Consider the following 23043-nt stretch of genomic DNA (forward strand, 5'->3'; position numbering starts at 1 on the left):
CACACAAAATAGAGTGCATGGAAATTTCTCGTGCAGTCAGGAAACTACAGCTGAACCACAGTAGACATTGCAATCCAAGAAATTAAGCTGTACTAATGTTTCTCCTACTCGCACATTCAGAATTTAGATTAATTTGATGTCAGATAGGAAGTTTTGTAGTCCAATGTAACAACTGTAGGATTAAAGGCACAACAAGTTTCACTTACATCACCCACAGCTGAAAGTTTAACAAGTCTCTGCCTTGATTTCTGAGGGCAATTGTAACTTAGCAGATATACAGAACTGAATTCAAATTCATGAAATACTGCTAGCTTCCTTTAGTAGCTTCCCTAACTGCACGATATAACCTTTGCACAGTTTTTAGGAAGAGCAAGCATTAGAATACCTTCGCTGATCTCTCTGGAAATGTTTTTAAAAGCCTCAATAATGTGAAATGAGCCTATTTAGTTCTATAATGCATTAGTGGTAAGTTAGATTTCTCTCAATAATTAAAAGTGTTTACTTTGCATTTTGAAAACAACATGCTCATTCCCCACAATGAGTTATCTACTGTTACTTTTTCCTTAGCAGATACAATGAAACCATCACTAAACAAGAAAGCAAAGTATATTGTACACAGCAGAATTAATACACACAGAATTAAGTTCTGAAAGGCTCATGAAATCAGCACTAGAAGCATCTCATTCAGTGGGTACAGTATAAGAACAGGGAAAAACTAATTACACCTACAAAAAAAGAAATGGAGAAAGCTGAGAAAATGGTATAAGGGCCTATGCATACTAGTGCTAACAGCTTGCCACATCCTCTTGTGACAACTATCAGTAATACTACAAACACTAGACAACAAATAAGGATGGGACTGAGCTACAAACATTAGACACCAAGGCCAATATTTACTGCTGCACTATTGCATTATAAATGGTCATTTGCTTTAAACCATTTATTATGCCTAATTTGTAACTGGCCTTTTCTTATTCAGTTGTTCCACACTGTTCAGATCTGCAGGCTGTGTGCTAGGATGAAGTGATGCTCTGCTCAGAGCAGAATCAAGCTCAGTTTCTTTCAGTTCAGGCTGGACCATTTCCCGTTCTTCTGCCCAATCATCTTTCTGCAGTTCACTGGAAATCACATTCTGCTGATCCTCAGACTCTTTATCAACTTTCTCTTCCAGCTCTTTGTTGAGTACATCATCAACAGCACTGGCACCAGACGGCTCTTCAGAAAGTTCATTGTTTACAGTGTCAGGCTGCTTTAAATACAAATTTGCTTCTGTATTTGCATTAGTTAGTTGATCTGATACTGCAGATTTTGAGCTTTCATCTGAACTGACTGTTCCTAACACCTTGTCATCTGGTTTTGACAAAGTCTGCGGTGGTACATGCAGTTCCCTTTTGACAGGGGCCTCCCTGTTGTCTTTTTGCCAGGGAAAGGAGAAATCTAGCTTTTTTCCAAATACTGCTCCTTGGGCACTCTCTGGCTTATTCACCTTTTCTTCACTGCCTCCTTCAAACAGAGTCGAGGAAAATTTCTTAAAGCTGGACATGAGGCCCTGGTCTGCCCCTGCTTTATTAACAGAAGGTGGCTGCTGAGAGAAGAATGATCCAAACGACTTCCCGCTATCAGCAGATGACATAAAGCTGAACTTTGGCAAACTGGGCATGCTTGGTATTTCAAAGACTGGTTTACTGCTGCTTGCATCTGTAGGAACGTTACTAGGTTGACCCTGTTTCTCCAAATCACATTTGGAGGCAATACTTTCTGCAGGCACCTTGTTAACTGCTAAATGTTCTGTCTGTTCAGCAGTTCTTCGTTCTGTTTCACTTGTTTTCTCTGCATCCAGTGGGAGCAGATGAACACTGGGCTCATCAGCTGGAGCTGGGGGTTCTGTTTCAATGCCACCGCTCCAGTCTAGCTGATCAACACTAGCATTTGCCTGGTCCCCTGTAACAGCAGGCTCCAATTCAAGTGTAGCACTCTGATGAGACTGGGAGAAGTCTGTATCTATACTGTTAGGTGGGGCTTCGATTTCTAGTTCAAGCCCACCGCTAGAGCCAGTCTGAAGGAAATTAATGGCTGTCTTGTCTGTTGAAGCAGCTTCTTCTTCCGTTACATGTGAAAAGCCCACATCTAATTGGCATGGATTTACATCAGTCTGATCAGTGACCGCAGTCTGCTCCGTATCAACTGCATTACTGAAATCAGACTGGCATGGTTTAGTTTCTACCATCTCAGAGGATTGTGTCTCACTACCCAACTGCAGGACATCCAGGGCTTGATCTTCACTAGAGACCACTAATTCTAGAGTGTTCCTCAGTGGTTCCTCTCTACAGGCTTCTGCGTTCCTATTTTCTTTAGTTTCTATTTTCATAAGAGATTCTTTTGTGGCATTGTCTTCTGCTGAGACAGACAAGCTATCCTGCTTCAGAGAGCTTGGGGCATCTATTTTAGATGCTCTGGCTGAAGACACGTCTTCTGTCTTTCTAGAGTCTGGAATGGACCCAATGACATCTTTCACGCTACTGCTTTGCGGTTTAGCGGTGGCTTTTGGAGGCATCTCTTTTGGAGTTGCTTTTGGACCTTTAAAGATGCCAAAAAGATCATTCGCAAAAGTTGGAGCTGGGCCACTTGGGAGGGATGAGAAACCAAAGAAAGAGGAGCTCTTCTTCTGTGCAGTAGGAGGTGCTGGAGCTTCAGGTTGCGAAAAGAAACCAGATAGTGTTTTAGGAGGTCTCATTTTTGTCATGAAACTTGAAAACATTTCAACTGAAGAATCAAGTACTGATTTATCACTCTCAGATTCCTTAGGTCTGTTCTGCAAATTAGATGCATCTGGCATTTTAGGGACAGACTGCAGCTCTTGTGCCTGTTGTAACCCGTCACCAAGAGTTTGTTCAGGTAATTTGTGTTCTAGCAACCCATGTTGTTGTAAACATGCTCCTTCTTTAGAGACTGCCTCATTTGTGATGTCACTCGCAGTATTTATGCCATTTAGATTCACTGAATCCCTTTTATCATCTAAGACCATGGTGTAATCTCTATTTTCAGAAGCTTGTTCTTTTGAAGAATAAGGCTGCTCCTTATCAATGGAAAATGCATCACTGTCCATCTTCCCTGTACTATCCAGAACATAATTTTCTGCCTCTAATGAAATAGCTTCTTGGCCCTGAGAACCCTCCTGCACACTGGGAGCCTCAAGACAAGCATCAGAAACAGTCAAATTGGTTACTGAATTGCCGTCAGCCTGCAGAAGACTTTTTCTGTCACTTCTTTCAACTACCTCAGCAACATTTTCTACAACATTTTCCACTTCCAGCACTTCTGATTTATTTTCTGTGAGAGTGAGATTATTAGACATTTGTTTACCAGTCACTGCTGCAATAATATCATCAACCTCTTTTTTGTCCGCATCTTGTTGCCTGGCAGGTCTGCTAACTCTGACAGCAGAATCAGTGGAAATACTTTGCTTCATACGTGGCTTGGAGTTCACCGATTGAGCTCGTTTTGTATCATTCTCCTGTCTTGGGGTAGTTGGTGGCTTTTCATCCAAAAAGGATGTCAAACTGAAGAAGCTAAAGCTAGTACTTCTTTGAGGTATGCTCTTCTCAGCAGCTGGACTGCTGGAAAAGAAGGAGGGCAGACGAAACAGCCCCTCTGTTTCTTGTTGCTTCGCGCTAGCGGGAGCTGATGGCATTGGCTCATCTGAACCAGTGAAGAACGAGAATATGTTCCTACTGGTTGGTTGTGCTGGCTGCGATTTTGAAGCAGTAATATCTGAGAAGCTGAAAGGCAAACTGAAACCAGATTCTTTAGGTGTCTGATCTGGCTTGCTTGGCTTTGTCTGATTAACTGTGGCACCTAAAAGATTTGCTCCTTGTTGCTTTGGTGTAACTGTGGGCGCACTGCTTTGCTGCACAGCTGAATGACTCAGCTGGCCTGTTTTGGGACCTACACACATTGGCTTCTGTGAAGCATTTCCAGGAGGCACTCTTTTGCTCTCAGGAGACTCCTCCTCAGCTTTCCTGCTCAGGTCTTCCATTTGCACAGCAGGACTAGGGGAGATCTGCTTGTCTATGCCTTCTGCTCCTACACCTTCCTTAGGGACAGAGGACAGACATGGCATACTGGCACTCTGATGACCAACAGGCTTTTCATTCTTTCCTTTCAACTCAGCCACAGTTCTGTCAATGGTTTTTGGCAGAGTTGTAGTACTTGGGGTTGGTTGAGAAGAGACAGTCTCCACTTTGAAGAGATCTCCAAGGGATCCAAATAATGATGAGATGTTAGAGGTTTCCTTCTGTTCCGGATGCACCGTTTTTTCTGGTTTATTGTTTGGATTTTTTTCCAGATTTGGTGATGGCTGTGGTGTTTTGCTTACTTGTGTTTTAAAGAAGTCAAAAAATCCAGAAGCTTGGGGTTTGCTGGCAGTTGAGCTTGCAGAAGAATCTTCCCCGAGGCTGAACAGTTTCAGAGCACTTTTAAATAACGTCTCCTCGGGCTTGGTGGCTGGGTGGCTCTGACTTGGCTCATTACTACTCTCATGGCGTTCAAGATGCCTAGAAACCGGCGCTGCTTTAATGGGTCTCTCTTCTCTTATGGGCCTGCCATCTGTAATATTTTGGCTCAGCTGAGAAGGAGATTTTTTTAATCCTGTTTTTTTAACATGAATGTTTTCATTCTGATTTAATTCACGTTTTTCACTTCTAGAAGATTCCAAATTAAATTCTGATAAAGTATTTGTCCTCAGTTCAGATGTAATAGGATACTTTTGCCCTATTTGTGCTTCATCTCCTAATTTTCCATTCACTGCAAGTGATAAAACATCAGCTTTATTTTCAGATGATTTTGACTGTGCGCCTTTTTTCTTCAAGGCAGAATCTTCTGGCAGCTCAGAGTCCGGACCTGAAGACTTTCCAATCAGTCCACCCAAAGCAGAAAATAAAGAGGTAACTTTGTTCACAGGTGTTTTCTTATCTTCTTCAGTCTTTTTTGCTTCTGTTACTCCTTCAGTGGATACCACAGTTTCTTCAGTTTTAGGAGCAGACTGAAACAGATGGAAACCAAAGAATCCTGATGATCCCCCCTCAGTAGTTGTCACAGGGACAGTCTTGTCCACTGGCTTGGTATGGACTTCTTTATTCAGTGACTTATTAAAAGCCGCTTTGGAATGCGTTCTAAGATCAAGGGTTAGAGGAGATTCCTCTGAATAATTCAGGGCTTCCGTTTCAGGTCTTAAGTCTACTTTAAGTTTTTGAAGTTTATAACCTGAGAAATCTAACGGCTGCTCTCTCTGATAATAAATAGATTCTTCAAACATCTGTGAAAAAGTCTCCAAGTTCATGTTCATTAACTGATCACTTCTCTGCAAAGCTACTGACAAATCCAGAGGTTTATTTGCTGTGTAATCATCTAAAGACTCTTCTTCAGCAAACCAGAACAGCTCATCTTCACTGCCAAGAGGGACTTTAAAACCACAAACAGCAATCATACTGTCTTCTAACACAGCTCTTGGAACAGAGCCAATGTGAAAATTATAATCCCAGCAATCTGGATAGGAGTACGTTTCAGGAGCACATACGTACACATATTGCCCAGTTGGATCAGTGAGCAGTGAATACACGTACTGGCTATCACTGTACATGTAGTATCCACAATCACCATCTTCTGATGGCCACCATATACCCTGTTCAAGCATCGTTAGCCACTCCTGGTACTCCCGGCTATAGGAGGAGTACATAAAGCTCTCATCCATACTTAAAGTCTCTTGGTCAATTAGGGTCCACATAGTTCCATCACCGCCAGACGAGTAACTTAAATCCATAGGCATCTCTTCTAATGAGTAACTGCCATCTCTTTCAAATGGAAAATTACTGTAATTTTCATTGAGAGAATTAATAGTCCATTTATCATTTTCTTCTGAACAGACATCTTGAAACATTAACTGGTCAAATGATTCATATGACATCACACTTAAATCTAAACTCTGTCTATCAAAATTGGCATTAGTGTGCCAATCCATTACATTTGCATTTCCATCCTTTTTACAGAGATTCACTACCATATCATTTTCTGGCCAGCTCAAGAACTGAGAGGGTGGAACAGAGTTCTGGTTTAATACATAGTAAACTGGTAATGCTATTCCATGAGTGTCAGCAGCAAGTTCTCCCACGTCATACTCCCATTCAAAGCTAGAATGACTTCTTGTTTCCTGATAATCTGAGTACTGCTCTGTGAAGTTTTGGCCTTTATTAGTCAAAGTGAGAAATTCATTTGATCCCTTGTTTAAAAGGGTTGGAAGAACTCCGGATTCTACATCGTGATTAGAGATATGCCTGCTATTTACAGGCTTTCCAGATAAGTCTTGTACTTTGTCCTGAAGATTTAAAGCATCATGGAACACAGCATGCCCATACTGGGGAACATGAGGCTCACCTATTTTATTTACTCTTGGACTGGACAGGTAGCTGGTATTTTTGGAAGAATCCATCATTTTCACATTTTCTAGTTTCTCCTTTGGTTTGGGCAGGAGATTTTTTAAGAAGCTGGAAGTTTCCTGCTTTTCTACAGTGCTGCTTTGAGTATCAGAAGTCATTCCCGAGTTGCTGGATTTTCTCTCAGAGCTAGAACTGTCACTTCTATCAAAAAGCTTCATGAAGCCTAGAGAGTTTGATTTCACCTTCTCTTGCTTACATTCAGACACATTTTCACTTGAAGCAAATTTAAATAAGCCAGAAAATAATCCAGGAGAACTGGTTTTCTGGCCATCACCTTCACTTTTAACAGTCAAGTCTTGATTATTGGGTGTGTTTTCATTGGAAGAGATGTGAAGAAATCCAGAAAGAAAACCTGCTGTGTTTTTCTTCTGCGTATCATCTGCGCTTGTAGTTTCTGGCATTCTACCAGAAGAAACGGATTCAACTGAGCTGTCATTTAAGCCTGCTGCATTTAGTCCTTCTCTCAATCCTCCTTTTACGTTTGTAGGTTGTTCTGGAGCACTCTCAGTTCTCTGCTGCTCACCTGCAACCTTGAAGGTACCAGAGGCACTCTCCTGGTGTTTATTTCTGTTTACCTGGGCACTAGAAGGGTTTTCTTTATTAATATTTTTTGTCTGTACAAGTTCCTCCTTCTGGTCTGATAAATTTGGAACGGAGCTAGACTTTAATGAAATGGAATTTTCTGAGCTACTGCTTCTGTGTTCAAGTGAAGAAACGCCACTAGAACTCTGATGATTTCGTTGATCCTTTGAAGCTGCTAGATTTTCCACAGAAGAAAATTTAAACAAAGAAGGAATAAAGCCTCCTTTCTCCTTTGTACTTTCCTGCTTGTCTGAAAAACCCAACCCACTGAAGAAAGGAAGCTTCCCAGGGAAAGGAAATGAATGTTCATCATTTGATGAACTGTTTCGTCTTATATCCTCTTCAGACTTGTGGCCTTTAAAAAGCCCTGGAGTACCTTCTTTTTGTCCTAGTTCAGCAGAAGGAAGCAACAACTGACTGAAGGACTTCTTGAGTGGACCAAAAAAGTTATCAGATGCTGTAGCCTGATCTGGAGGCTGTGAATGAACTTCCACATTACCTCTACTTTGCTTGTTTCCCAGTCCATGATCTGTAGTATGCCGATTCCCTATGGGATTTGTAGGATGCTGTTCTCTGGCAGTGTGTGCACCCTCTTTGACAGTCATGTCTTGCTGATTTGTAACAGGATGCAAATCTGACTGCGTTTGTGGCACATCCTGCTGCTTGGGAGCCAAGAGACCATCAAAATTGGCTTTCAGACTGAAGGAACTGACCGAGTTTGCAAGCCTGCCAAAGATTGAAGACACAGAAGTGCTATCTGTGTTTACTTCTGCCTCGTTTCTTGTCTCACTTGTCTGTATTTCCGGAACAATATCGTTAGTCCTGGCTGCCATCTGCCCAGACAGTCTCTCACTTAAGTTTGTCTCATCAGCTTTCACATGGCTGTCCTCTTTGGCTTGCTCTTCTTTTATGACTTCTTGTTTTGGCACTTCCTTCTCAGAGAAGATCTTTAAAGGATTAAAAATGCCTAGGACAGAGTTCATAACTGAATGCTGGTTCTGCTGGCTGCTGGTGGCAGTTTCTTGTGACTGCTGAGGACGATGTGTCGTGGAAGCCTTATCGTTCATCTCCGTGGTTTCTGGCTTGTTGGAGTTTGCATCTGGAGCTCTTTTATCATCACTTATCTGGGATGGTAGCAAAGAGTGAATGGAGAACTTGGTGTCAGCTTTACTATCTGCCATCGCTCCAGAAGATGAACTCTCACATTTGGGCTTATTAGGAACTACATTTGACATTCCACTTTCTGAGGGGTTTCTGCTTTCTGTTTTCTCCGGAGTGGAAGAAACAAGCTTTTCAACAGAGGCTGTGAACTGCTTTGTGCTTGATCCCATCTTTTCAGTCAAAGAGCTGAACAGGGAATTCACTGTATTCTTCACACCTGACAAGTCCGGGAGAGATTCAGATTTGGCTTTGCTAATCTCTGTGGCAGGAAGTTTGGTCTGCTCAGACTGCTTGCCCTCTACTGAATTACCAGCGTTATCCTGCTTCAGTGACACGCTCTCAACACTTTTTTTGGTCTCCGGCAATGTACCAAATTTGTTGATCTCTTCCTCTTTTTCAGCCAAGTATTCCGAGACCGTCTCTACTAAACACTGAAGTTCATCCATCGTGTCTACATAATCCTCACTGGGTTCTTCAACAGGAGAAAGCGTCAAGTCTTGCATAGGATAATTATGCTTGCTTCCTTTAGTCCTGTGGTTTTTATCGCAGCTAGCCTTTAACTTGGACTCTGAGTTTGGAGGGCAATGAACAGTGAAGTCTCTCAAAGGGCTGATGTTGGCCTCGCACCACGTTTGTGAAAGCATAGCCAGTTCCTCCATTTCATCGTCTGAAACAGGCGAGTACTGGAACTCGTCGGAAGCGCTGCTGTCAAACTCCTCGAGGATATCCAGGGGCACAAAAGCGTCATCCGACTGCCCCGTATGTTTCATGTCTTCACTGCTAGTGAGGTGAAGTGAGCCCTCGGGGTTCACTCCCTGCTTGTTGGGCAACTTGCCACTTTTAACCATCAGGCCATTTTTGTACGGGCGCAGGATGGGATAGGCAGGCAACTGTTCTTTATTTTCAGAGCTGCTAGTATATTTTCCAGTTCTATCATATACTGGAAAAACATTGTTAGGTTTGGAAGTAGTTGGCACACCATTGAAATAAACCGTTTTCTCCCTAGGAAACTGCAGGCCTCCATTGCTTTGCAGGCTTATTTGTTCACTCTCATCAAAATTACTGTATCTCAGCTTCTTTTTCCTTCTCCTATCTATTGTATCATATTCCTGAGGATACCTAGGGACATCTAAAGATCCTGACTCCACACACACATTCTGGCAATACCTCGATCTTGCACAGTGATTAAAATTTTCCCTTTTGGAGAGAGTTTGTGTCTTTTTTACTTTTGTTTCCTGCCAGCTTCTATTTTTATGGCTCTTTTCTAAGAATTCCTCTATTAGCAGTTTTCCTAGCTCTTCATAGTTACTCTCCTGTTCTTCTTCTCCATCTTCAGAGTTAAATGGAATGATCCTGACTCTTTCATTTCTAGCTAGAGATCCTTGTCTAAGATGAAAAATAAAGGGGGTGGGTGGGAAAGGAAGAGAGGCAGCAAGAAGAAGAAAAGGAAAATAAAAGTTAAAAAAAATCTTTAAAAGGACAGTTCCAATGGGGGAAAAAATAGTAACGAAAAGCATGCATTAAATAAAGGAAAATTAAAATGAGGAACAGTCAGATATAACAAAACTAAAAGCCTGTCAATCTACCAGCATTAAATTTCAATCAAACTGTCAAAAAAAAAAGAAATAAAAAGAAAAAAAAAGCAAACTGGGTTATGATATTCCACCAGTTACATTTGCAAAAAATTAACAAATGCCCATTTGAGGGAGAGCAGCCTTCTGTGATCAGTTGAGGGCACATAGCCTTGGCTGTACCAATACTCTGCTAATCGGCATTTTTCAGCACGCTGAAAAAAGTCACTTATTACAGTAAGAGGACTACTTTAAGATACAGTGCCCACACACACCATTCCACTATGCTGTGCCTGCGTTTCAGTCACTCTAGGCAGGAGACCTTGTTTTAGCAGTATTCATACAGCACACAGGCACCTTGGTTCTCCCGAGGCTGGCTAAAGAGCCGAGAACACGTGCAAAGCCTCAGCAGTCAGGGGACTGCAAGGAAAAAGGGCCAGGGACAGAAGGCAAGCTTGTGCACACGAACAACCCTAGGAGTGCTGGCTACTGCAGCCACTGTTTTGCGGCTGACTGCAACTAGGGAGAACTGAGCTCATGTCTCGGGACCCTGCACAGAGCGAGACTGGACCATTTAATGGGTTATTTGAGTTCCCAAGCCTGACAGAGATACATGACAGTTTGATCCTTTTCTGCTCTTTTCCAGGGGAAACTTGCCCTCCAGCCTGCTGCCCACATAGGTGCAAAAAGTGACTTTTCCCCCTCCCTCTAAGGGGGCCCCTACCAATGTAAAGGGAAAATCCTCACGGTCACTCCCCTGTCAGAAGGCAAAACAACATATTAGTGATGGATATTAGCCCATCAAAAGCCTCAGATGCTTTCCAGGGTCTATACTTCCCCCCTAGTATGCCTCTAAACAGACTCAGCAATCCAAACTTGCCCACTGTGGGAGAATGGGTTACAGCAGCTAGTTTTGCTATCAAACCAGCTGAGCTTCCTAGAATCCCAAGTAAGTGACCCTTGGGATTTCTGGATTAATTCCTAGGCCAGGATCAGAATTACTGCAGGATTACCTCCATTTCCCACCACCCCCAATGCCAGTAGCAAGAAAGCTTCCTCCTTATCTAAAACTTCCAGGAAGAGTTCTTGGCAGCCTACATAAAAATGAACAACCACATAGAAAGTGGATGTAAAAATCTAAAAGATATGCAGAAGAAAAGAACTAAGGAGCAGAAAGACACACGTCTTGACACTGCAAGAACAGAGCAAGAGACGGGAAAGGGAATATGGGCACTGTATGAATACTGCTAACACAAGTCTGTTCACCCCGAGAGCCTGAGTTGCCTGAGGCACCCCAATATAGGATGCTGATGGGCTAGCACTGAAAGAGAAATGGATCATTGCCTTCTCACTACTGCTGGTTTAGGGCTTCATTTCCATCAGTATTAGCTAACTTACACTAATTGGAAAGATACTCATTACTTCAAATGAACCCTGTTATACACAGTTTAGAAAATAGCCACATCCTTCCTGCTTGCAAATTTAAGCCAGTAATGGAAATGTTTATCATTAAAAAGCTAATGAAATTGAGAAGACTCCCAGGGCCACCACAGTTGCTGGATCAAGCCCTTCCAAGTCTCAACTGAAAGCAAAAGGAGCTACATGAATGCATGAAGAGCCATTAGCTGTAAATGCTGAACTAGCAATTGACTAATTTAGGCATCAAAGAAACTACTTCTGTTTGTAATTGAGCTCCCCTTTGTAAGAGTTTCCCCTCCTACTCTACAAAGCATTTCTGTTACAAAAAAGAAAAGCAATGAGGAGAAGTCCAACACCTAAGAGAGAGGACAACAAGGTGATGACATCAGGCCAGCACTGAACTACCACAGATCTGAAACACAGGCAAGGCAAACAGCAAAAAATCAGCTGAAATACCTCACAAGACCACTTCACAGCAGCAATAGCAAGAAGACAAGCACGTAGGCTGCAAAGAGGTTAACCCACCTATCGGACAGATCTAGAGAGTGCCTGCTCTCGAGCGAGCACTGGAGGCTTGTCATTTGACTAGACTCAGATGTAGATTCTGGGTCAGTTCGGCCACTCACAGTGGAATCTATGCTATCATAGCGCCTTGGAAATGAACAGAGCGAGAGCAGGGAGACATGGAGGACACACGGTTACAAAGTGCTTCCAAAAAATGAACTTTGCAAAGAAAAGTCAGAGCTTAAAAAAGGAAAAGAAATCTGTGGGGAAGGTGTCTGCTATTCTGAAGTTGAACTGGCTATTGGGAGCAAAAATACTCCAAGGACGTTCAGGAACAGTATTTGTTATCCTCAGTGCAGAGGTGAATAGAATAAATGTCCCTCTATCACAGGAACACAGTCACCTTGAACAGCCATTCAAGGTGAACAGGAGAATGAGAACTTTTCCAACCAAACCAAATGTTGTTAGAAAAAAACCAGGTGTTAGTAGAGCCAGTTTCAATTGCAGCATTTTGACATAGACTAGTTTTCACACAATTCAAGACAGGTTCCAGCAGAACCTTGTCTGGTTCCTTTGGGTCTGCCCAAGAATCTATAACAACTATTCAGTCATTTCCTCAGCAACCATGAACAGGAGTCTGCCAGGAATGCTGGTTTCATCGAGTGGCTCCCTGGTCCACGGCACTTCTAGCTGCTAGGAGCAAAAGTCAAACACATTTGGTTTTGCAATACTCAGCCACAATTGAGTTTTAAAAATATTAAATAATCAACTGAGTTCTGAAAATAGTTAGTGTCTACCGAAATGCCTCTTTTCAGATTACTCTAGTTAGAAATACATTCATGGTAAGAAAGAAAACCCCATGTAGCTTCTTTGGAAAGCATAGTGGCATGTCCTAAGTATTAAGATTAAATATGTAGCAAAAAATCTTGCTGGGCACCTGGAAATTGCATGGGAGAACAGCAATGCTGAGAGGGAACTGATTACCATCTGGGACTTGTTTTCCTGGATTGAAAGTAATTTTAGACCAGAACAGGCTACAAAGCATTCAGCTTTTAAATAAAGTTTATCAGTCCCGACACTTTCATATGGATACATTCAGGAAATCAAAAACAAACAAAAAAGCACAATATTTCATTTTGTTATTCCTTAACAATTCAAATCAGAAGTGATTCTTTAAAAGGGCATGTTACAACCACCACATTTATCTATCAGATAGGGCTAGAAGTTCACAGCCCACTCCAGGCAAGGTTGGCTATGCAAGTCTCTTTCTGTTGTCAACACCAGCTGAAGAAGTAGCATGGCTGCAGAAATATCCAGCCGCCACTGACCTCCCCAGTCTGAGTGCCCAATACCTGCTATTCAGCTTGGCCCATCCATAAAGAAAAGGTTTCAGTTCATTACCACTGCAAACCAATAGTACAGAATAGCTTACATGAGAGTCTATTCCTTGCATTAGGCATTTTAGGAAAAAACGGTAAGAATGACATGCCACATTACAGTATATGCATTTTTGGTGGCATATTTGTCTCTGCTACAGGAAATCCTAATACAAAGGACAACATTAAATGCTACTATTAAGTCAACTTCAGCTTTCACCAAAGAATTTTGATTAGCCATAAGCCAAAAAAGTCAAAATTTAGCCTCAGCCATTCACTGAGAACAACTGAATCCAGGTTCAGGTTTCACGAAACAAGAACATTCTTATGGAGAAGGATGAGGTAGAACGAATCAGTTAAAATGTGTAAAACTTTGCACCTCCAACTCCGACAGTGTTTAAGCAACTACCTCTTCCTTCCCACACTAGAAGCAGAAGCAGCAGCATGCCCTGGTCTACAGATCCACTCCTATCAAGCTAACTATTATTGTCTAAGTTCTTCTTTCTGCTTTCCCTTAACACTTACTCATCTTTTACTTTGAACAGCATTCTTCTTACATTTGTACTACTCCCAGCACAACCAGCTCCAGTTCACAATCATTTGATCCTTGTAAGTTAATGGTCTCATGCTTAATATTGGGGTCAGACAAAAGCGGTTGTGAAACTGCTGATTTATGGTTAAAAGGCCCCAAGACTTGCATGTTTGTCATGAGCAAAAAATCAACCCTATAGCGAAAGAAGTTACTTAAGAAGGTGAAGAAAGTTAATTTAAAGCTGTAAACTATCTTTCATACAGACAAAAAATAAAGATAAAAATCCAACAACCTTGCATGGTAACTGAAAAAAATTAGCAATTAAAGACCTTCTCCTTGAATATGCTGCAGGGGTAGAGCTAATAGAAGAACAGGAACTAACCCAAAAAAGAAAATACATCTGCCCCCAACAAGAGGAAACTTATAAGAGGATAACACTGTCAGACTATGTTTCACTGGCTTCGGAGGCACACTCATACACTGGTACCAGAACAACCATTGCTAAGTGTTCTGGCCTTCAAAAGGGAAATAAAAAGAAATAAAAAAGAATAAATGACCTCATACTTCAGCACATATTTAAGAGGTTATTTACTAAACTGCAGAATCTGGGGTAACACATAGCCTTATACATTCATCTTGGTTTACAGCTGAGTCCCAGTGTGAGCAAAGATATATTGTACCTTCTCATTTCAAGCCTTTCAGAGCCCTTGAGCTGTCCTCCTCTGCTAGCACAGCAACATCAGGTTCTGCCATAGAAGATAAATAGGAAAAGAACAGCTACCCAGAAGACAGTACCCACCTGATGGCCACATGCTCCTGATAATCCAGATCATAGTTTTGTAGTGAGTCAGCACAGGATTCCCGCAAGACCCCTTGCTGCTGCAGGCGCGATGGCACGGTGAACTGGTGCACGGAGGCATTGGGCTGTGCAGTCGTGTGGTACGGAGGAGGAATGCTGTTACTTGTCTCACTGCGATAGTCACTGTCTCGATCATCCACAGCACTGTCAGCATCTTCAAAGGCTGAGAAACAAGAGTAGCTAAGGGCACAGCTCTCTAATGCTGCCTTGCTGGGGCAGTGAAGCCCATTTAGATTTTAGAAAGCTACAAAAAGAGGCTATTTCTACTATAGATGGGTCTTCACCTGTAGCTGGTTATCACCTGTGGTTCTCTCAGTGTGCACTGAGGAATTCCAGCGATTCCATACCCTCCTTTCCCACTTCCTATCAGAGGAACTTACTTCTCTCTAGTCATTCTTAATAAGCAGGAGATTAAGAATTTTTTTTTTAATTCAAGAAAACCTTCAGATTCTTTGCTGCTGCCGAAATGAACATTTAGATGTTGGAGAAAAACATTCCCTCATGGAAAAGGGCTCTTGCCTGGAAACATTTCTGCCTTTTCACCATAATACCATCTCTTTTCAGCATCCTTAATCTGTGTTTTAGGGGGCTGAGGGGTGGGGAGGACTGTTAAAAGTATTAGTTTTTAAAGCTAAGAGAAACTAATGAAACAGTAGGAAGTTCAGGGCAGTCAGTAGGAAAATGAGAAGAACTGGGAAAGCAGCTCTGCTCATATGCAATTATTGCTTCTTCCAGGGAAAAAAGTGCCACATTTAACACACCAAGGTAGGTTAGCTTGTTAAATTTAGTAGTTGACACTAAAGACAACCTTCACAAAGGGGAAAAGCTCCCTTCCCATGAGTCCCTCTCCCTGGAGAAGCGCCTCTGCTTGCTAATCCTTCAGAAAAAGAGAACAAAGAGTTATACTGAGGAAAGCTGTCAAAAATACAATATTGGTACAGGGCTGCGTTTGGCTGTGCAGAATGCAAGGTTAACTTTGCAAGCTTACAGTGAAATAAAAAACACTGGTGAGTTAGTGGAGTGCACCGTTAGCATGCTTGAAACAAAGGAAAAATAAAGATCAGCCATTATTCACCACGTCTGCCACCAAAAGCCTGCCTAAAAAGGACAATCAAATTAAAGCACCCTCTGGTAAGTTATTCAATGGTATGTGCCCTCATCAGCCATTCACCATGAGTCTGAGCAACGAATAAAGTGGAAGTGCTGTCTGTTTTCATGCCATTTAATTAAAAAAAGTTTAACTGCTGAAATTCCAGACAGACATGATGCACAATGATGGCACACCTTTTTCTCCTACCGAAGCTTCATGCCTCTCCAATTCAACTTCTACTTTTTATCTAAGGTAAAGTCTGTTTGTTGTTAGTGATCTTTTCAGTTCCTTTACAATAGAGCAAGGTTACATCAATGCCCTACAGTGGATGAAAAAGCAGAAAACAATCCCAATATAAAACATGTCTGCACATCTATAAACTGCTGGGAGTGTGTGGGAAGCTCTACCCTCTTAAGCACAATCAATTCAATTTGATTGTCCACAATGAAAACAGAGATAAGACCCCTGCATTTTAGTAATCTAAATGCTGCATAGCTCTTGTCAGTCTCTAGTCAACTGAATAAAAATAAATAGTAAACATATATTGCTTCATTTGACTTTACTAAAAACAAATGTCCATCAATTTAATACAGTTGAGTGTCTAAGAGAAACACTGATGAGTTGCTACACAAAAATGATTTGATATGCCAAAGTGCCAAACCCTTCTGGAAAGTACCATATTTTCAGTCTGTGGAGTGAGGGCTGAGCTATTTGTAGATCACAAGGCACACACCATCCTCAGAAGCGTAATGAGCTATTACTCAGAAGAGCAATGTCATTGCTGAGCACTTGAGCCATTACTGTCTAATGCACAATAATTACTTTTGTTGGGACAGAAAACACTGTTTCACAAGAGCTTTCTAATGCCTCACTTTGCTGCTCAACTAATTTCTTTTTTCCCATCAAATATAACCCTCATTTAAAGCAAAGCTTAGATAACTGTGGTATGATGCAAAGTTCTTCCAGCTGTGGCTGCATAATCATGGTAAGCTCTGGTAAGAGCAGCCTGCTGCTGCACAAGGCAGTCCCACATCTGTGTGCAATGTGGCCTTGCGTTACTGCTTACTTTGTGCTGGCTCCAGCATCTGTGTCCCTAAGCACTGGGCAGGATCAGAGATCTCCCCCAACCCCCCCCAAGCCAAAACCCACTTTTGGATTGTGGCAGAGGCTAGTTTCCAGCCTAAGCCAAGTTCCTGACAGTTCACAGTGGGACAGTGCAGGGGAGGTGGCAGAACATGCCACTGGATGACCAGCAGGCAGGTGAAGGACCACCTTCTGCAGGAGTTAATGCTTAAACCACTTTAAAGCAACTGTAAGGCCACTATTGCTGTTCTGCTTAATGCACTCCAGTGACTGCTAATGACCAGTCTAACATCAGCGAGCCTTGCAGAGTGCACTACCCTGCTATATCGAACTAAAGAAATATATGACAAGTAAAATTCTCCACTCTTAGTTGGAGCATGATCATGGGCAGATATTCTGCTCCTTTTCTATAGGAAAGGTGATACAGATTGTGGCTCAGAAAGAGGATTTCCCATAAGAAACAATATTTCTATATCTAAAAGTAGTAGTCTAGCTTAAATGTTAATCAAACATTTACAGCATGTATGATTATAAAACTTGGCACCAGAATTTCTCCCAGTTCTTACGAATGTACAGCATGAGGAAGTCTCTTGGAGGTCATCACACAGAGTGCCTCCCTGATGACAGGTTTAAAGGATACCAAACCCTACCACAAACATCACTGAGACAGGAACATGCTGTTTCTCTGATATATGTGCCAGCACCTACAGCATCTATAGCTGTTAATACCAGGCAGAAACCCTCAGCAAGAACTGACTCAAATAACAGCCAGCTCCAGAAGCTCCAGAAAAATGGCCAGGTGAACTGCATCTACCCTATGATCAGTCTCACTTTACTTAATCGAAGTGCTCACAAAGACATTGCTCAGCCTGATTAAGAGCACCAAAACCTGGCCCTTATGTGGCTTATAGAGCACATTATCTCTGCAAGGGAGTTTACCATGAAGTGCCTGTACATGGTGATGACCTCATTCATTAACATGCTTGACACTTAACAAGTTTTATTTAAATAAGAGACTGACAAGAACTTGCAGAAGCAGCTTTAGGGGTGAAGTAACCCTCTTCAAAAGAAAGGATCAGATACTACAGCTCATGTTTCAGCAAAATATCCCTCATAACACACAATGATGTATTAAGTTTAAGCACTATCTTCTTCAAACAGATGATCCACCAAGCCTTCCATAAGGAAAGCAGTAGCTTAACCTCAATCTTTGAAAATCAGTTCATTCATCACAAGAAACATAACAATAAACACAAGTAATCATTTTATCCCAATTTGAGAAGTTTCACATGTACCAAAGAGCTCTCAAGGGATGAAAACAGTATGTCTTTGGACCCAGTGTCTAGAGAGTGGGGGGGGGGGGGGGGGGGCTGAGGCTGAAGGGCAGAGCAGAAGTATGCTGCTCATGTTTAATAATTGAATATTCATGCATATAGGCCACATAAAAAGAAAACCTATCAGTCACATCACACAGTAGGATTTTTACAAACAGAGTGAGGAAAACCAAGAAAAGCGAAAGCAAGATGTGCTCAGAAAATCCACTTCTCTGAAACAAACTGCATCCCAGAAACACTATCCCTTTCCCCAACCCTGAGTTCTCATACCACAGTTGCAGAGCAGAATCCTACAGTTTTTAATATAGTGATCTCAAAAACACTTTCCTGTCATGCCTGCTTTGCTAGTCAGACTTGACTTCTGCAACTTTCTTTACATCCTGCTTCAGGACAGGAAGCAAAGGTAACAGCAAAATTTTTACAGGCTGCTGGATGAATGCCCTTCCAGAAGGGCTTTTTTAAGGACCAATGCACAGCAGGGGCTCCTCTCAAAAGTTTGCATTCAGTTAAAACTGCTGTATGCTTTTCTAGCAGTGATGTCTCATCTGCCATCATGAGGGGGGTTCAATCTCTAAGCTTAGCTATGCTTCACAAGCTAGAGCAAAAGCTTGAAGAACAGCAGTAAGTGTACACCACATGAGGTCCTCAGGAAGTAGGAGGTTAATGCAAGGTTCTGCATCCCAAAGACCCCACCACTTCTCCAAAGCAAGCCATGGAGCTTCCCACAGCTTTTGTCTACTTTTAAAAGAACAGGGTAGAAGAGAAGAGGGCATACTGACTGAATGCACTGCTTTCAGTCCAAGGCCAGAAAAGCTCTCTGCCAATTCCACAGCAGGTCCTTCCCAGCCCACCTTCGCCACCGTGCATTCGACTTAAATTGCTTTTTACAAAAGCCTCTCACAGCTTCTTTCCTTAATCAATCCTTGGGACCCAACACTCCATCCTCACTGAACCGTCTGTCACTTCCGACGGTTATGTTCCCTTTCTGAAATCTTATAATTCAAAATCATGGAAGCTGAAGGAGAACTAGTGAAGTAATAGGGGAAAAAAAAAAAAAAAAAAAAAAAGAGAGAGAGAGAGAGAGACCAGGGGATCTTTCTGAGGCTCTTCTACAGCTCTCTCTGTGCTAAAAACTGAAAAGCTTAGCAGCAGTGATTTAAATGAAATTTTGCAAGTCATTAATCCTTCCTATTGCCCTCACTACTTAAAAAGCACACTAGAAATTTAAGTAATATTCAGTCTTCAGTCTGAGGGCTTTCATAATCTTATTTTTCCCACTTTAGAAAATGTTTTCTTCAGCTGAAACAGCCAACAGTCAAGAACTCAACTGACACTCAGAGGTGCAAAGAGTGCCTTTAGCACCTACCTTATTTCTTTATGCCTTTCCTTTTCTTAAAAGGAAATCAGGTCAGCAGCACAAGATGTCCCTTTGCTCTAGGCATGCTTTGTCCAGCCAGCAAGGCTCTGGACTGCAGCACTCTTCTTGCAAGAAACTCTCACTAGGAAGAAGTCTGCCAACCTGATGTTTCTGCTGTTTCCTTCTCAAGTGCTGTTCTAAGTTTATAACTTCATGTGGATTTTTCATGATGTCATTGAGCTCATGGAGTTGGCTTGGGTACAATTCATACATATGCAAACCTGTCTGACCCCATCAACTAGTCTCCTGCTGATAGAGGCTCTCACAACTAGAGTGGCAATACAACTGGAGAATAGGAAAATTCACCTTCTGTAGAAAAGTTTTCCCAAGTTTATCCTAGCCATAGAAACATTTAGCAGCCATAGAAAAACTAAAGCTTGCTACACACAAAATGCAACAGAGCATACCTAAAAGTGTTCTTCCCTACTCTTCTGTGGCAATAATCGATCTGTATGGGCCAGCTACAAATGCTGGTCAAAGCCTGTCCTCAAGGAAATTCATAGCATGATTTCAAGGAGAAGAGCATAGAAAGGAGGAAGCGGAGGAAGGGAGCTCCATGAATACCAGTCATTTCTGAAAACTCCACTCTAGAGAAACAGGCGAAGTACTCTCTGCACAAAACCCCTAAAATCTCTGACTGACCAATACCTAAGCACCCCCACTGCCCCAAACACACAAACTGGCAAATTAAGAAACACCGTTTAGGACACTGATCTTTATTGTCTTCAGTAGTAAACAAAAGTCTAGTTAATTCTCAATTATCCTACCACATCTTTGAGAATAAGCCCAAACAACAATGGAGACATTCAACATTAACAGCGTGAGGAAGTCATTCAACACTGTCAGTGCCCAAAGAACTTATGGTTTGATCAAAGACCAGAGAACAAGGAGGATGAGGGATGTTACAAAAGGAGAGATGGGGAAGCTCTGGTAGAAGCATTCTAGAAGGCAGAACAGGTCCATGGTTTTTCCTTATTTAGTTGGATATAAGGCAGATCTGAAGGAAGAAACACAAGTTAACAAAAAGCACTGTAACACTGGCTGGACATCAGACTTTAATTACTTGGCTGCAGTAAGAGTTTCCTCTCCATATTCTGTCAAAAATGGAATAGCATCAAGCATCATTTCCCTGCTTGCAGCAGTTACAGTTGCTGTTCTTTACATGGTCCCCTGAGCAACACGCTAGCTTTTTGTTTTGACACAGGGAAAAAAAAAACACCTTAGTTTTAAGGCTGATGGAGCCATCTCTGGAGGTCCTACAGGCAGTAGAAACCATGCACTATTGCTTAAGCAGAAACTTTGCCTGTGGAACTTCCTATAAAGTAAAGATGCTTCTTGCAGGTTCTTCAGGCAAACTAACACAAACCTTGAGCTGCAGGGCCTCTGCAAAAGTAATCACACCAAATAGTCTTCAGATGCAGTCCTCAGCTCTACAGGTCATAGACAGCGGTATCCAAATTCTACCTTTTCTAGGCTGCTGGACATGAGTTAAAGCAAAGCCTTACCACTTTTGCTATAACACTGTCCCACTGAGCTCAGTTATACTAGAACACCTGCAACACTTCTGTCACACTGGCGTTCACTAGCCATTTCCTCTTTTAGATTTGTTCCTGTATGTAGTGCTTGGTATATCTGTGTTCACTCCCAACATATCTTGTCACCTTAATAAAGCAACCATTACAGATTCCCTTCTGTTTTTTCAGTTACTTGAAGATGGATTTGGGTTTACATGGGTGGGAGGACCAACAGAGAAAAGCATACAAGCAGAAAATCAGAATCATCCTTATAGGAAAAGAAGAATATCCCAGTTCTGCTTTCTTACCCCTCGAATTCCAGTTAGAGCGAGTAACTCATTCAAAACATTGCCAAAACAAAAGCTAAATAATGAATAAAAATGAGCAGACAACCACTCACACAAAAATGAAGTCTCAGTGAAAGTCAAAGAAAATACAACAGAATAGACTTTTTATATGCATGAATATTCCCATTTTCCTCATACTGGAGCATGCTGCATCACTGTAGGATCAGGAAACTTGCAAGAAATTAAACTGTTACGTACTCAGCTGCTCTCCCCATCCGAAATAACTCCAGTTGCCTGGGTGTAACACATATGGCAGCAAAGAATAAGAATGGAAAAAGAAAGCTTAGAGAAGCAAACCACAACCATACTTCTCATGCATTTAAAATGCCTGAAAAATGTAAGACAATTTTGCTTTACAAATACAACATTAAATTTCTTTTGGGGTTCACTGTTCACTCTTAAGTTTGCTTATAAGACTCTGAAGATTAAGACTGCTATAAGCTCTAGGAATTCTTAAACTATCATACATTTATTAACACAAGCAGACAAAATATTTATCAACACTCTACTTTGCAAGAGCAGTTAAACATTGTACTTTCTAGTACATTACCATGATTACAGACAGGACATACGAGAAACCAGAGTCAGGAGGGGAGACTGCCTCAGAGCAACACCCAAATTCTAGTCTGAACTCTGCAAATTGACTGGCAAAAGTTGCTTCATGTTTCTACTCCTGCCCTCATTCCAGAGCAAAGATAACTCAGTGGCAAAAGTGCCACATGAGTAATATTAGCACAAAAAACTATCTGCATGCATGTAAACTAGCATAAATGAAGAGTGTTGTCTTAGCCAGAGAGAGAGACACTGCTACAAAACTTGGAGCATCCCAAAGATGCAAACGGTAATGAGTTAAATCTACAGCAGTAAGCAGATCTCCGCACACTGTAATTAAAGACGACAACAAACTTGTGCTAAAGCTAAACAGCAAGCTGGTAAGTGAGCCATTTTATGCTTTTTCAATATCCATGTTGTCACCCCAAGGCGATATCCAAGATGACGGCAGCAGCAACCTGCTACAAATACCCTTCAAAGCAATTTGGAAGCACACTCAAAACTTTTAACACCAGGAAAAGTCTCAGAACAAGCATTTCTACAAGCATGTGCAAGAATCCTTTCAAAAGTGAAGTTCACAAGTGTGTTCATGCAGAAGTGCAACAGGCAATAAACACAAATTCTTCACATACGGGCGGAGAACTAGCAAAAGCCTTCCTCCCTAGCTACCCTCTCTAGCTACCAGGCAGGCACATATTTTCCAGCAGGAGATAGCTTAGAGGATGCAACACACCACTCCTCCTGCCCTCAAAACAATGCCCACAAAGTTAGAATGGACTATTCCTTACTTTTAGCTATAAATAAATAAATAAATTTAACAACCAAAAAAAATCCAAGAAACCTCCTCCCCTAAGAAAAAAAAATCACCCTCAGACAACCACTTAAATAAGCAAAACTTGATGCTGGTGAGTAACCCGGCTTTCCACAAGTTTAGTCCATGTGCACATTTATCACAGAGAGACTGGTGTCACTTCAATTCCATGAGTGAAGAAAAGGTGGGCAGATTTGGAATACCCTGGGCGGGGGGGAGCTAGGGTTTAATATTCTCTCATCTGGGAACAAATGGTGCATCAAAGCTACAACCAGGCTGTTTCTTCCCTCTGAGTATAAAAGGTTTACAAACCAATGTAATTCCTCAGATACACTTCAATACTTGCAGGGTCCCTGGACTCTAGGCTGGCAGTTTGCCAAATAAAGCCATAGCTAAGTTT

General features: G+C 41.8%; 1 protein-coding gene across 3 annotated transcripts in view; it reads right to left on the reverse strand.

Annotated features, from left to right (window-relative positions):
• LOC112988024 (protein unc-13 homolog B) overlaps positions 1 to 23043 on the reverse strand; it is a 218157-nt gene that overhangs the window by 138284 nt on the left and 56830 nt on the right. For all 3 annotated transcript variants that reach the window (XM_064502595.1, XM_064502594.1, XM_064502596.1), the window contains one exon: positions 14436 to 14658. In XM_064502595.1, the coding sequence (XP_064358665.1) occupies positions 14436 to 14658 (223 nt within the window). The remainder of the gene's footprint in view (positions 1 to 14435; positions 14659 to 23043) is intronic.

The sequence above is a fragment of the Dromaius novaehollandiae genome, chromosome Z (genome assembly GCF_036370855.1).
Source record: "Dromaius novaehollandiae isolate bDroNov1 chromosome Z, bDroNov1.hap1, whole genome shotgun sequence".
Lineage (NCBI taxonomy): Eukaryota > Metazoa > Chordata > Aves > Casuariiformes > Dromaiidae > Dromaius > Dromaius novaehollandiae.